Genomic DNA, 15,351 nt, shown 5'->3' on the forward strand with positions numbered 1-15,351 from the left:
GTCATCCACTGCCCTGTCACGTACTTTTTCTACCCGATTCTCTGTGCGTCGTGCTCGACATGGTCCACGAAGGACGATTGATTTCTCAACAAGTATCTGCTGCTGCCGCCGCCGCCGCTAGACCGAACGTGTTACTCGTTCTTAGTTGCACGGTGTTATTATTCTATAACGTATTTTCTCTAGTATTGGGTGTAGCACTGAATGAGAAATGTACTAGGGGGAACTGAAGGAGTTGTAACCAACCTCAGCAATAACGGCACGAAGAATGGCAACAGCAACGGTTGTTGTTGACGGTATCATCGTTGTCGTCGACTTTGTTATATGTGTATTATTAGCAACTGTTCTAGTCTACCAGTGGCGTCTGCCGTTGCTATGGAAAAAAAACGCAACTGGTGGACGTAGCAGTGACACAACTCAAGTCAAGGACTAGACTGACTGTAGTTCTGTCTCTGTATTTGTAGGGTTCACATATTTTCGTTTTACGCTTTTTCTCTCTCCCTCCATTTCTTTCTGTTTTGGTTATATTTCTCTGGCGTGTCAATCGTAATGCCCTTGTCTCCAAGTGAGTCTTCGCTTACACAAGGAGGAAGCTATGAGCGCGGGTGGGGCTGTAATAACAACAAGCGGATCGGCCAGCAGAGCGTCGTAGCGTTACGTAACAGCGTTAGTTAACCCAACAACTAGCTCTTTCGCATTGTCTAGTAGCATCATCGGTCGTTCGATGGATCATATCTATTGTTTTGTTTGCTGTTGTTGTTATATATTATGTATATTACATTCATATTATACATATTACTGTTATTATGGTCAGGGCATCACATGGTAAGCTCTGGCACAGTATACACCGTAGCAATAGCGCAGTCAGTGGACTTTGATGCAACCGTTGCCGACTTCGAGACAAATGATATTATCACCGCCATCGGAATCGTTGAGTCAGCCCCCGCCTTCGACCGACGGACGACAAGAGGCTGATCCTATTTGGCGAGAATCAGAGGCGTCTACGCTCTTGCTACGGTGACCACTGCTGTTTTTCGGTGTTGTGTGACGGGTCTGCGAACCTTGAACGCGCATTCATACTTCGTCCTCCTTCGCAGTCGCTATTGGCTCTCCTTAGCTGTTTTGACGTTCTTTCCTAGAGTAGTTCTCCGCTCTGAAAGTCAGCCTCTCTCATCCTCATTGGTCGCTGTTTCGCTATCGGTCGCGTATTGTTTGTCATTAACGCTTCGGCTATGCACAGCTAAGTTTAGCTGGTTGGCTTGTTAGTTATTACGTTACGTTGGTTACAAACAAGTACTACGTCGCCGTGTCAATCGGTCCCTGTTGGCTTACTTAGGTTGAACTCAACTCGACGGTTATTTGTTGTCGTCGCTTTGTATATTATTGCTGCGATAGGGTGACGCCGCTGAGGGTGCATTTAACTATTGCACACTCGGTCTATTGATGGCAATTTGTTTCCGCCAACACACGACGCTCGGTTAATCGTCGAGAGGTGGTTCACGCGACAAGAGTGAGTGCGGTCAATGGGAGTTAATTTTTGGTAGGCGTCGAGGGAGGAGCAGAAGCGAGTGATTGGCAGAAAGGTGGTCACTTCGTTGCCATTTGGTCTTGCTTCTCAGTGACTTCGGTTATAAGGCAGACCGATTCTAGCAGAAGTAGCAAACACAGGTTGCTTCATATACTATACGTGTTCTGCTTGCAAACGTTTGAGGTGTAGAATGCAGTGAAATCTATTATAAACTTTTACGTGTTGTCCACTAGTTGTGCTAAGTAATAGAAACGTCATTGAACGAAGAACAAATCAACGAACGGAACATTGGTGATTTGCGGGTAATTTGCCGTAAATATATCTGTTGTGTGTATCTGCACGCTAATGAAGATAAAAGAAGGCTTGTAGTAGTGGCAAAATAGAGCCATATATAAACGCAGATGCAGTAAGAACTAACAAGTGAAAAGTGACGAAAGCCGCACATACATAAAGAAAGTCCCTCACGCTTCGACAGAAAGATACAAAAGATGAGTGACGCAACAGAGGCTATGCCCGCTACAAAGCTTGTTCAAGCGTTAGAAGCCACTGATGACTCGACCGGAAACACGGCTGCTACATCGATTACAAATGGAAACTCAATTAAGGTAACTGACGAAGGTAAATCTGTCGCTTTGGCTACCACAAAGCATGTTCTGACAGCCGATCAACCGAAGGAGGCTGCACAAGCACATATCGAAAAAGCAAAACCAGTTGCCAGTTTGGCTGGCGGGACAACTTCCGAAGCAACAGAGGTGTTCACGGCAAACATGAAGATCCGAGAAGGCGAAACTGAGGTGCAGGAGGTGTCGATAGAGATCAGGGCCGAACAACTGGAGGTGTCGGAGCAAACGGGGCCTGTGGCCGAGGAAACCGTAGGGTACAAAGAAGGCAATGATGATATTTGTGCAATTGTTGAACTAGTACTGGATCAGCAAAAGAAGAATGCTGAGAACGCGGGTTCTGCTGAGCTAAGAAAGCGGGAGACGGCCACAGCAGCGAAAAAAGAGGCGCTTCAAGAACCGTGCAACTTCAGAATTGTCGTCAGCGACATCGACGATGGTATCTAGGAAGAGCGATTCGTCGTTAATATAATTATTATACATTTAATTGTTGCTCTTTGTGTGTTTATACGTGCCTGTTGTAGAATGCTAACACGAACAGCCATAGTTAATCAGCGACGTACGCCGCTTGGATAATTCGAGCTAGACTTTGTTCCACTGACTTCATAGCTTATCTGTGGTCGTAGTCACTCGCCGATGACTACGTAAACGAGAATAGTTAGACATTGTGTGTTCTAAGCAGATTCATTTATTGAGAAGTGATGTTTTTGCAAAAACTCGAACTTCTTAGCATCGATGTCAATTAAGTTGTGATAACTCAAACGTCCAATTGCCAAATAAGTTCATTCATTTACCGAACTTTCCAATAAATCAAAAGTGACGATTGCACTTAATAGAGAGAGCCCCCGGACCACTTTACCTTAATGTAATTCCTGTAAAAAATTGTTGGTTTCACATAAACTTTGTCTTGTTGGCGACTAATTTGTACTACACGCACGTACATTGCACTACTGTTCCAGTAGGGCTGTATTATCGACTACGAAAGCTTTTTACTGCTTCACTATGTTTGACTGATTAAACGAACACAACATAATTTTTTTTTTTTGATTCCTACTCAGTTTATATACTTGAGCAGTTTTTCGTAAGCATTAGTGTGTTCACCGTGACGTACTGTTTAAAGAATTACGGAAAATGCTCATATTCAGGTAACTCTTTATGCATTGTCGTAAAATAGATATGGAACTAGTGCAGCTTGTTTGTTAGACGAGAGGAAGTCCCTGAGGTCCATGTACATCGATATGTAAAATCGAGCTCACCCCACTAAATAAAGCACGTTAAGTTCAGTATATAATTGAAATATTAAGACTCGTGAAAATGCCACCTAAATAATTGGCTTCCGTTCACTCTGTAACCGGAAAAAGCTCATGATGGTGATGATGAGGGTTACCAAGACAAAAGTAAGTCGCGAGAGCTCGAGATGGGCCTTTCCTATGTAAATGAACCTTGTTATTGTATTTTTGAAATTGTGAAAAATGACTCTCAATGGTTTTTTTTACGTAGTCGTATCAGACAAATTAGAATTGTCTCGGGTATCTCTCCTCGTTTAACTACAAATGCCGGTTTTTTGTTACATTTGAGTCATCCACAGTCAAAATCTTGCTTCACTAATAATAATATAATAAATAATTATTAATGAGTGTTTTCTTATTGAGAGCTAGTAGTTGAAAGTAAGTGCTTTGATTCTTTTCCGCAAAGTCAGTGTTCTTCACGTGCTTGAATTTGTACAGAATTCAATTGAGCGTTATCTTAGGCGTACAACTGTGTGATTTTATTGCCTTTTTTTTTAAATTTTAAACGAAGTAAACGCTATAATTTCTACGTTTGGAGAGAGCAAGTGAGTCCGAAATCGCAATTTGCAATTAAACCTTGGGAAGATTCAGTCAGATCGTTTCATTTCCTCAGTGGAGATACAGCGCATAGGTCAACCCTAATCGTCTAATAGATACGATGACTTGTTTTGAACTTTAAACGAATACCATAACTTCTAGATTCCAAGCATCTTGCAAATTTTGTGGAGCGCCTCATTTTTGTCCTCTCTACACTTCTCTGAATTTCGCTACGAATCTCTAGATCGTTGCACCAGTTGATGTACAATCATAGTGGGCTGCAAATATCTCCGAAAGGATACGATCAAAAAGCCGCATAATTCTTGAGAGTGCATACTTAGTTAACATGAAGCTCCAAAATCGTAGAGAAGGATGATGATTCTTGACGATCTCAAGGAGTTGACTGGCTCTATTGCCTCAAACAATGTCAGTACTCGCTCAAATTATGCTACCATCGGTAAATATTTTGCGATATTTCGTTGCCATATAATTACGTAATTTCTACTGGGAAACACGTAAAGCTGTGTCGCATCCAGTTTCTCGGAGAAGAAACACACTTTTTCGAATTGACGTTTTTATGGTGCGTATGAACGGTAATCAGAACGTAAGTCTAAGTAATTTTTTTTTAGTTAAGACAGATTTTCCTCTGCGGTCTATGTAATCAATGAATAACCTCTCATATTGTAGGCTTGGTAGGACTTGATTGCATATGTACAGAAATGCGATCAATTTCTAGGTCACTACATGCATCATCCACATACGTGTAATCGTTGCGTTCATTGAACGCGACTGCATACTGAACGAGTCAGTAGAAAGTGGCACGAACGACTGGTCAGGTTAACTAGGCGGTAACCATAGTGATGATGACGATAATAATTGTCAGTACCATAACGCATTTTCTTACTGCGACGAGGGGGGGCAGCATATAGTCTCCAAATAAATTGGCCGTGGTACGATGTGAAGATAACATAGAATTCACTGGCGCATCGGGTGACGTACTGACTGGCTATATTTTTCATAAATCTACTAAAAATAATCGTATGAAGGTCTATATACCCTTACAGGGTTGACTGGTGGATTGAAAAGCAAATAGTAGCATATAATATAGTATGTATATAAATCGTTTTTGATATTCGTTGGATTCTTGTTTGTTGTGTGAATTTCAGTGAACACCCGGGCGAACGCTGAACGGATTCAAAATGTCGAGAACTGTTTCGGATCGTCGGGACAGGTGAATCTCCACTGAATGATGTGATAAGATCAGTGGATCTCGTTGATATAGGTAGACGAGTTACACCGAAAAGATTTCCAGATAAAAAAGAAACACAGTCAGTTTAATTTCTGCACTTATTCAAAGTAACTTATGGTATTGGTTTCAAGGTATGCGTATACCTTCCGTAAATCACACTTCTACACGACTGATGGAGATTTACAGTTTTATTACAATGACATCTGAGTATTTTACTTTTGCTTTCTGTTTAACGATGAGAAAGTGTTACAGTAGAATTTGCTTTCTATACTCAAATATTGAGTATTTGTAAATATTACGCAGCAGCTACAGTTATCAAGGTCTGATTTGTGATCTTATATCAACTGTTCTTGCTATCCTAGAATCATGACATGATGTACAATGTGACACGAGTATTTACAGTGGTTTAACTCGTCTATCACAAAATCTCAGACTAGTCTTTCTAATTTCAAAGAGATTGTTAACAGTATAGTGTTGTTATCCCATCAGACAATTATCGCTAATGATGTCAATACTTTTCAGTTATAAGCACTATTATTATGCAATTAATAATAATGCTTATAACTTATAACTTATAGTGCAATAATAAGTCTGTAAACTCTCTAACGTATAGCGTGATGGCCTTTCGTTGCGATTTCGTCCCTGTGATTGAGCCTGGTTTCGCTTTGCCATGATCTGCGTTCAACACTTTTGCAGCGGACGAATATCTCATATATGTTATCTAAACATTTATCGCTTGATGTCGCCTATTAGCCCTATAATTATCTTTGATTCGGATCACCGGCAGCAATCGGACAATAAGCTATTGGCAGTCTAAATCAGTAAGCAGACATCGTCTTTTTTCGTTCCAGCAACGAGCGTTAAAGCGACTAGCTCAATAATCGAACGATTTATATGCGAAACTTGCACGGCGAGTCTTGGACATTTTTTTTTTATTTCAAACTGATTTGTTGTTCCATCGTGCAAATATACGAACATATACATAATCTCAATAAATTCGAAATTCTACGTAGCGAACGTCAGCGCTTATCGTCAGTTGAATTAGCGAATAACTAGTACGCCATTCAAAATGAGTCACGTCTTAAGGTTCGAGAGAGCAAATAGCTTTATCCTAGTCATGCGAGTTAAGTAAACTTTATATCAGCTCATTATGGTCATCCATAAAAAAAATCCTTAAAGCTCTATTCCGTAGAAACCATCTACAGTTGTACAGACCAAACACGTAAACCTCAAATATGGATTAGCTTGCGAAATTTGAGGCTTCAGAATTTGCTCCGACCACCATTACATTTAATAAGCTCTGAATGTACGAGGCCATTAACATTGCATAGAAAGCAGTTCACCGATAGGTTAACGACCATCTGCAGTATCGACAACGGAATCATGTTGACGTCAGTCATACGCCAGGCGTATTTGTAGAACTTTATCGCTCAACAATACCAGATCAATTCGTGCGTGCTCCGCTGTGTAAACGTAGATATAACATAGTCTATCTGCTGTTGAAATATATATCATGACCCATATAAGCGATGGGAATAGATATCAAGGGACGCAGTAACTATATTTAAAAAGAAAATATGATTCCTGTCCTTAGCAGCGACAGGCTTTTACGTCACTCGTAAACTTATCAGTCTTCTAGGCTATGTCAGCTGTAACGGATAACATATCTAGCTTAGTAGAATATTAGTCCAATGTATATGGTTTGGTTTTTGCAGGCTTTGCCCAATAATGACAGAAACATAAAAGAAAAACAATGGCTAGAAAGATTCGAGTTTGAGAAACTAAATCTTAAGCAAATGTTTAAGTTATTTAATAATACCGATTAGATACACTAAATGTAAAAATATATATATAAAAAATACATGAGTAATACTGCTACGATTACGGATACCTTCGCGTTGGCATGTAATTTCGTGTTATTGTTCTAGACGTGATAATAACAACTTAATTAAAAAAAAATACTCATTGTGTTTTTGTCAATAAAACAGTCTTTACGAGCGCCTGGCCGTGTCCTCGTCGGAGAAGGTGTACTCACCAAAATGTGCCGCAAGAAGCCGAAGCCCCGACAAGTGTTCTTATTCAATGACATCCTGGTTTATGGAAACATTCTTATACCCAAGAAGAAATATATCAAGCAGCATATAATTCCTTTGGAAAAAGTTTGGTTAGTGATATTTTTCGTTTATCATTTTTATGATTTATTTGTTGATTTTCTAATAATTAAATGCTATATGTCGATGCTGAAAAAACAGGAAGTGCAAACCGAGACCTCTTCGCATACGGTAAGATTTACTAGTTAAGGGATAGATATGCTCATCCAACAATTATTCTTCGTTGGAATCAAGAGAATTCTTGCCAAACTGGGTACGTTCTTTAGATTGAAAGTGCCATTTTAAAGCTAACCAAGCCATTAATCACACCTACTCCTGATTTCCTTGGCAACTTTTTGACCTCGATGTGAAAGGAATAAGTAATGTCAAAGAAATGTTACCAACAAGCGCTAGAAGTATAATTTTGACACAGATCGATAACAGTGGCGTGTAGAATTGTTCAGCGGCATCTAGGACTTGAACATAGCGAAGCAGAAAAGTACGAAAGTGAACCAATAAACGAGTTTTCTTTGACAGTATAATATTCCTGCGCTGTTCTGAGCCCCATTCGGAATTATTCCATCATCTAGCTCAAAAGGGCTTATCGATTTGGTTTGACCCATTTTTTGACACAAAATATAGATTTTCCCGGTTGGTATGAATCTCTATAGACGGGATCGTGCCATCAACGTCAAGCCAGTATCAAATATTTCGGTATGCGTCAACCGAATGATCGGCTGTTTAAATAATGTGGAGGACGACGTGCTATACAATCGTGAAAAACAATGTCACGACATTTTCATCATATGTGTATGCACATTGCCAATGCGAATTTTGGTTTTCCCATAATCGTTGAGAATTAAAATATAGACGTGTTCGAAAGCTAGTTCTAAATTTTTTCATTCATATCCTATAAATTGTGGTGGATTACAGTTTAGAGAATATTGAGGAAAGTGCTGACATGTGTCATGGCTGGGTTGTCCGAACTCCAACGAAATCATTCGTCGTCTTCGCCGCATCAAGGACCGAAAAACAGCAATGGATGACCCACATTACTACCTGTATTAATGAGCTGCTCAAAAAGAGTAAGTGCAAGGTGTTGCAAGGATGATCCGTTTCAACTCCATCTAAATTCACTCGCGGGACCACTTATAAAATGAAAAATTTGACTTTATTTTGGTTACATCATTTTGCTTAAACGATATACCTTTCTTTAAGCCGGGAAGCATCCGTCAAAAGAACATGCTGCCGTTTGGGTGCCCGATTCAGATGCTGGAAAATGCATGGTCTGCAAAGAAACGAAATTCACGTTGCTCAACCGTAGGGTGCGTGTTAGTAGCATTAGCTGACTGATTCAGCTTGCGAATACACTTGCTGTTAATTGTACATAATGCCTCTGTTCGTTCACCATTTTACATATATATACATATATATAGATATATATATCTATATATAAATTCTTTTTACTATGGTTCTAATTTTCTGGCGGTTTTGTCGAATGTGTAGCATCATTGTCGCAAGTGTGGTTGTGTCGTTTGCGGCAACTGCTCGCAACATAAGTTTATGCTGCCAGCTCAGTCTTCGAAACCGCTGCGAGTGTGCGATAGTTGCTTCGACATATTATCTATGGGCAAGGGCGACTTTGCCGATATCGATCTATCCTCTGTACCGAATGCGCAGGATTCGAGGCAGCCCACAAAGAACGAACTGAGAGCTGCGGCTAAAGAACAGTTGAGTTCCTCTCGGGATGATACCACCGACGATTCAGATGACGACGAAGATGATGTCCCAAATCAATGCACCGAGCAGGTCCAACTCAAAGAAGAGAAGGTAGGTTCCACTGTAGCACTAAGGTGTAGGTTGACATCAATCCAGTGCAAACTATAGATTTGCAACGATAATGTGCGCTCCTTATATTATTACGCTTTAATGATCCCTTAATCGAAATATCACTTGTCGTTCTGGTTATCTGGACTGCTATTCGTTACATGGTATTCTCTGATCGAAACGAATTTACTGGTAAATGGCGCCTTCCTCGAAACAATCCATTTCGTCCAACAAGAGCCCCATGAACTCCTATTTACCATGGTCTCTATTTTTTCTAAACAAGTTTTGTTTCCATCATGAGTGACATCGAGTCCGCTCCCGCTAATATGTTCCAATATAATCTATTATTACTTCTGTGCCTTGGAGACAGGTATTTTTCTTATTTTCTCATTTGCCTCATAAACTCGGCTTACCCATCTATTGTCTACATTATCTATACATTGTCTACATTTCTACTGGGCAAAAATAATTCATAGCTTTCCTTATCACGTCACCAAACGCATCACTCTGTATGTGGCACATACTTCCATCACAGTGGATCTTTCAGCCGACTTTTTACTCTGGCGACGATGCGAACAAGGACGCACCGACTGAGAAAGACCAGTCGACTACGGTCCGGAACGCCGCCAAAAAGGACGACACCTGTTACGTGGCTCAAGAGAAATTTGACTCAATGAAGATCACTACGGAACAGAGCGGAAAGACCAACTAAAAATTGAATCTAACCTCGAAGTAACATCTTGGATGTGTTTCGTCGTCGTTGTTAGGTACGCAACAACTATTAAAAAGAAAAACCCATTTGGGTGTTAAGCTATGGATTCTTCACGTGCACAAACGTGCTGCAACAGAAGTAAACCGCGCTTAGGTACTATAAGTACGTCGGATTGCCACTTCGTCAATTGCAAAGCTGAATATGAAATGATTAATGGGGTGCGGGTATGCAAGGAACGAGAAGTCCTACAGAAAGAGAATGATTTAAAGACAAAGAAATGAGGCAGTTTTAAGAAGAATGCTAATGCCGAACCCACTCTAGAGTGAATAGGTCAATAAATTAAAGATTTGTAAAGTTGAGTTTCTAAGGAGCGCGGGGCAGCCGTGCTGCCGGCCAGCATCCAGGCTCTAGATGAAGAGGTGAAATGTAGGATACAGAGAGAGCAAATTAAGTATAATGGCTTCAAGTAATAAAAGGCATATGACAATGTCCGGAAGAAAAAGCTTGTGCTTTGATTTGAGCACAGGAATCACTGACCGGTAGTGATAAAATAACAGACAAGAATAATAGATCGTTAAGACCAAATAGTGCAGCAAGATGATGTACGGTATTTTAAGCGGACGGAAGATAACTTCAACTAATAGCACCTCTAAACGAAGTAGTTTCACGAAGTGTATGCATGTGTGTAGTCTGATTTATTGTGTGAGTTTTTCATTATTGGCAATGCCTCGGCCAGCCATTGGCAAAAACGGGGAAAGTCAAGTATTTTGTACAACCACGAGGTGGTGTGAAAATCGATTCATATCGACGCTGATATATAAGTATCTTCACGACACGTCGTGTGGTCATCGGTAGGTTATGGAAAATTAATGACAATGGTATATTTGTTTCAGAGATAAGCGAGACCTCAGGGGTGGTATGAAAGCATTGAACAATGAAGAAAAATAACCACAGTACCCTCAGAAATCGCAAAAAATCCTATATATACATATACGCATATATTGAATTAATGTTTTCTGATTTATGTTAAGCAGGTGCAATGTTATGTGTGAAACTAGGACGAGGCAGATATTTAAACGAAGTCAATCAGAAGGATTATGGAAACCTCAAAGAAATGAGAAAAACAACAAAGCAAAAACAAACATACAAGCCACCATTATTTTTGACATTATTCTCACTATTAAATGGTCGTGCAGGAATTAGAATTGCTTTGTTTTTACGCAGGCAGATTTATATAGCCTTGCGCCGATCATTTATTAATTAAATAAAGAAAACTAATTAAGCATATATATTATAATAGCGACAGCCGAAGGCAAGGGTAAACAATCACTACAAAACACCAGTGCATTCCAAAATAGCGGGGAAGGAAAGGAAAAGTATTTGGATATCATTATATATTATATACAAAATATATAGAAAAAGAGAAGTCCCAAAAACATAAGTGTATGCATAAAGATATAGAATAAATTAATGCTTTTATACCTTTGTATAAATGGCGACTTGATTTAGTTATTATTATCTCTATCTATAATTATATCTTTTTGATGTTGTATATGATTACAACGTATATTATATATATATATAATTTTTTTGTGTTTGGAGCTTTACGAAAAAGGTGACTGGTGGCAGAGGACTGAAAAGATTAGCTAAAAAGTGACAAGTGAACTAAAAAAAATAATTCCAAGTAATAAAAGACAAGAAAAAGCTGCGGACACTAAACGAAGGCAACATGAATGGTGTAAGCTACGATTGATACATCGACAATAGCCACGCGCGCCATTATCTACACACACAGCGCAAATTTTGAACATTATGTCAGTTTTGTGTTGGTCGGCACATCAGTAACTAAGATAACGCGACGGTGGTTTATATATGCGAAACACGACCTGATTGTTAAATAAATAAATATTTTGAGTTTCAAGCAGAGTATTGGCGATATTTTCAGCATTTCTTCAGACGGCTGGCATTCAGCATAATACGAAGTCTGTTTGCTTCCAATTCCGAACTTAGACCACTTATCCTATACCGAAATTTAGTAGACAGATAGTTTACTGTAGCGTAATGAGTACTGCATATAGCTGTGTGTCGCTAAATAGAAGTGTAGCTAAAGCAGCTCGGTTGTTTTACACGAACTGCGCAAACTTAAAAATCGAACGCCTTTATATTACAGACAAAATTGATCATTTTGGAGGACACTGAAGGTGAGATATCCTATACCTTAGAAAAACAAATTTTAACCTGAAACTACTTTAAAAAACAAATACGTAATAAGATTTTTGCTTTCTGTGCGTTCTTCACTAAACAGAGAACTAACGCCGGGATATTTAACATTTTCTTTCGAACGTATAACCAACTAACAAATCGGATATCATCTGGCTCTGCGAGCAGGTATAATTCTTCAAACGCAACCGATTTCCTTGCTAAAAATGAGAATTAAAGTAATGAGATACAACAGATGCGTCCCTTTTGACATTGCTCATCAATATTTCCCGGAATCGTGTGCTTCTTGTTTCGATCTGACAATGAGGCTAAATTTGTTCTCGTTAACGTGCAAACAGTTGTGAGGTCATACGCCGAGGTGGCACAGTCCCGTTCAACGGTAACTAAAGTCTAGTACTCGTGATCTAAACAAATATCAGTGCCATATTGTGAGCGCCTCCATTGTGACAAAATAACAGTCCCTATGAACACATAGATTATATTCTTACAGTATTTTGCATAGCCAACAACGATATAGTATCCTGCCTGAGGTGGAATTATACGAAAGCCGGCTTTGTCTTGAATCGAACAGAGGTGTCGATTCTTTTCTCGAAATAGCAGCTTTCAATATGAATTTGGATGCTCTTCGAGACCCATTTCCTTTACGATTGTGCCAGCTACAATCTCTTGCATGAGCGTATACATGTCGAAATGCCTCGAACAAATGCGATGGACCGTATGCCCAGCCAACGTGCCAACCTACACGGATCAAATGGAATATATCCAGACAAGTCAGCATAGACAATCGACAGATTAGAGAGAAAACGCTCAACTGTAATGACCTTCCTTCTTGCAAAATAAGTTGCTTAAGCGGGAAAAAAAGACCATGACTAAGCTTCACATTGTTCTAAGATATAACCGAACACATCTAAAGGAGATCCTCCTAACTGTTGCTGCAGCGTGTGGACACGCCAGATGTTTTTCCTTCAATACAAAACTCTGCGGACAAGCTCAGTTGAGCTTCAATGAATACTTTGATACCATTCGTGTACTTTTTTTGTAATATAACCATGGTATATAGAACTTCTCACGCGTTGGTGATGCCGAAACTTTTTACAAAATTTCAGACCATGGTGCCTCAAACGCACATCAAGTAGAGGTGCCATTCTTACATGCTTCCCTTCAAACGCTGTCCAATTGTAAACCCCATCCACGATGACGGTGATGTGTTTTTCTTGGCGAATGCCTGCTATCTCCAAGAATTCTTCATAGAAAAATACCTTTCCGATCGGATTTTGGGAAATGTCTATTACGATCATCTTCGTTCGACTTATAAATGCTGATTGGAGCTTGCTTACGTCGAATATCCACATACCAGTTAAGTTCTGCACGTATTTGACATTATATACGTGTACAATAAACCCACCGTAAGTATTAGACTCGATGATAAACAATGGTTTTTATTAATTGCCTTCCTTTTCTGTTTTTTGTTTGTCTGATAATCAAGAACTATATATCGTTGCAAGCTCCTTTTTTGTCTTTCGAGCGTGTAGCTATAGTTTTGTCTGCATCAAAAAACTTTACATTGAGTACATGTACTTTTATCGAAATGCGAAGATTCTGTTTAATCAGGTAAGTACTCTATATAAGGTATAACATCGTAATATTACGTGATAATCAGAATTGATAAAAAGTAAAAAAGCAGAGAGCAACGCTTCGATTATGAAAAGCATAAAACCATAAGAAATACTAATAGATAATGAGTACAGTTTGGACTTACTTTCATCATCAGATTATAATGAACCAGTATTCTGTTTTGCATCCGTTATCTTTTAATAATATTTTGAATTTAAAAAAAATGTTTTTTAACGAATTTCTTGAGAACTGCTTAAATCGCTTTTTGTTTCATCTTTTAGATATTTATTTAAAGTTTTTAGTGAATTTTGTTTTGTTTTCTTATAGTGTAACAGAATTCTACCTTGAATGTTGTTTCTACTTGATTACATGTCGAACTTGTTGCATCTTGAAAACAATATCTACTTCAGAGTCTAAACTCGACTTTGATATGAAAATAATTTTAAAGAGAAAAAAAAATAGCACTAAATGGTACTAGCCAACCTAAGAAAAAACAGACCACCATTATGTACATATATAAAGTGATAAGTGACATTCCCGATCCAAATTAAACTAGTAATAAAACGATGTACAGCTTTCTTACTCTTTGCAACAAACGCTACCACTGTTTCAGGTATATTAAGTGGTTTAAGAATACGCAATGTTTAGACGCGTTTTTCGATTGGAATTTCATTTTATCCTCTTAAGAAAAGTACCAAGGATAGGCATGACCAAGAACGAACCCACGGGTTCCATAGTAATAAAAGCAGGATTAGCGCTTACCATTATAATCATGGCTTGATAACAGTTGAAGTACGGTTCAATGAGAAAGACTATGTCTTCAGGACTTAACGGGCCTGTAAGACTCGCGTATAGGACTTCATATGTTCCTATAGTGATGCGGAACTCATCGGAAGACAGTTCTCAGTTGAGGATGGGCAGTACAGTTTCGCGGGGGCTTTTAAGAAACAGTGCCCTTACAATTAATACACAAATTAAACCGAATACTACAATCATTGGTACGTGACTAATTCACACGTGATTTCTATGAGTGCCCATTCAATCATAACTCATAACGTAATTTGCGGATATTATAAACAGTACTTTATAAGAAATGATCTTTCCGAGTATATTCACTTTAGCAAATGGGAAGCTGTACTAAGCACTCAATATCATGCTGATTTCTCGCCTCGAATCTTGACAATTCTGCTCCAACGGTTCATGGAAAGCTTGGGCATCATGATTAGTGATACCTATAACCTTGTATTCGGTTCATGAAAATTTTTTTCTCATTTCTCATAAATTTCTTTGTGTTGTATTAGATTTATATAGAGCACGTGTAGTAGAATATTTTAATAATACTGACCGCGCTAGCGAGTGGCATCATCATTAAATATAATATTTTACCACAAGCAAATGGGTTCAAGGAGGTGATATATATATATATATCTATCTATGTAAATCTATCTATCTATGTAAATCTATCTATCTATGTAAATCTATCTATCTATGTAAATCTATCTATCTATGTAAATCTATCTATCTATGTAAATCTATCTATCTATGTAAATCTATCTATCTATGTAAATCTATCTATCATCGCACATCGGCTTCTCACAACAACCTCTTGTCTATTTTCATAATATTCCGTCAGCTATCCTACGGTACTGAATGAATGAATTATTGGTG

General features: G+C 38.7%; 1 protein-coding gene across 3 annotated transcripts; it reads left to right on the top strand.

The window, feature by feature from the left end:
* Window positions 1-1,214: 1,214 nt before the first annotated feature.
* On the top strand, window positions 1,215-11,778 carry LOC111270355 (uncharacterized). Of its 3 annotated transcripts, XR_002686269.2 has the most exons (8): window positions 1,215-2,584; window positions 5,138-5,202; window positions 7,209-7,384; window positions 8,244-8,395; window positions 8,529-8,635; window positions 8,817-9,140; window positions 9,673-9,904; window positions 10,743-11,778. XR_002686269.2 is itself a non-coding variant. In XM_022850519.2 (7 exons), the coding sequence occupies exons 1-7, from the start codon at window positions 2,014-2,016 to the stop codon at window positions 9,847-9,849; spliced, it is 1,572 nt and encodes a 523-aa protein (XP_022706254.1). In that variant the 5' UTR covers window positions 1,215-2,013; the 3' UTR covers window positions 9,850-11,778. The 3 variants fall into 3 exon arrangements, 2 of the variants coding, with proteins under 2 accessions (XP_022706254.1, XP_022706255.1); XM_022850519.2 differs by having other exon boundaries at window positions 9,673-11,778; XM_022850520.2 differs by having other exon boundaries at window positions 1,218-2,584; window positions 9,685-11,778.
* Window positions 11,779-15,351: the final 3,573 nt, after the last annotated feature.

This window comes from Varroa jacobsoni, unplaced genomic scaffold (assembly GCF_002532875.2).
Source record: "Varroa jacobsoni isolate VJ856 unplaced genomic scaffold, vjacob_1.0 scaffold_1468, whole genome shotgun sequence".
Taxonomy (NCBI): domain Eukaryota; kingdom Metazoa; phylum Arthropoda; class Arachnida; order Mesostigmata; family Varroidae; genus Varroa; species Varroa jacobsoni.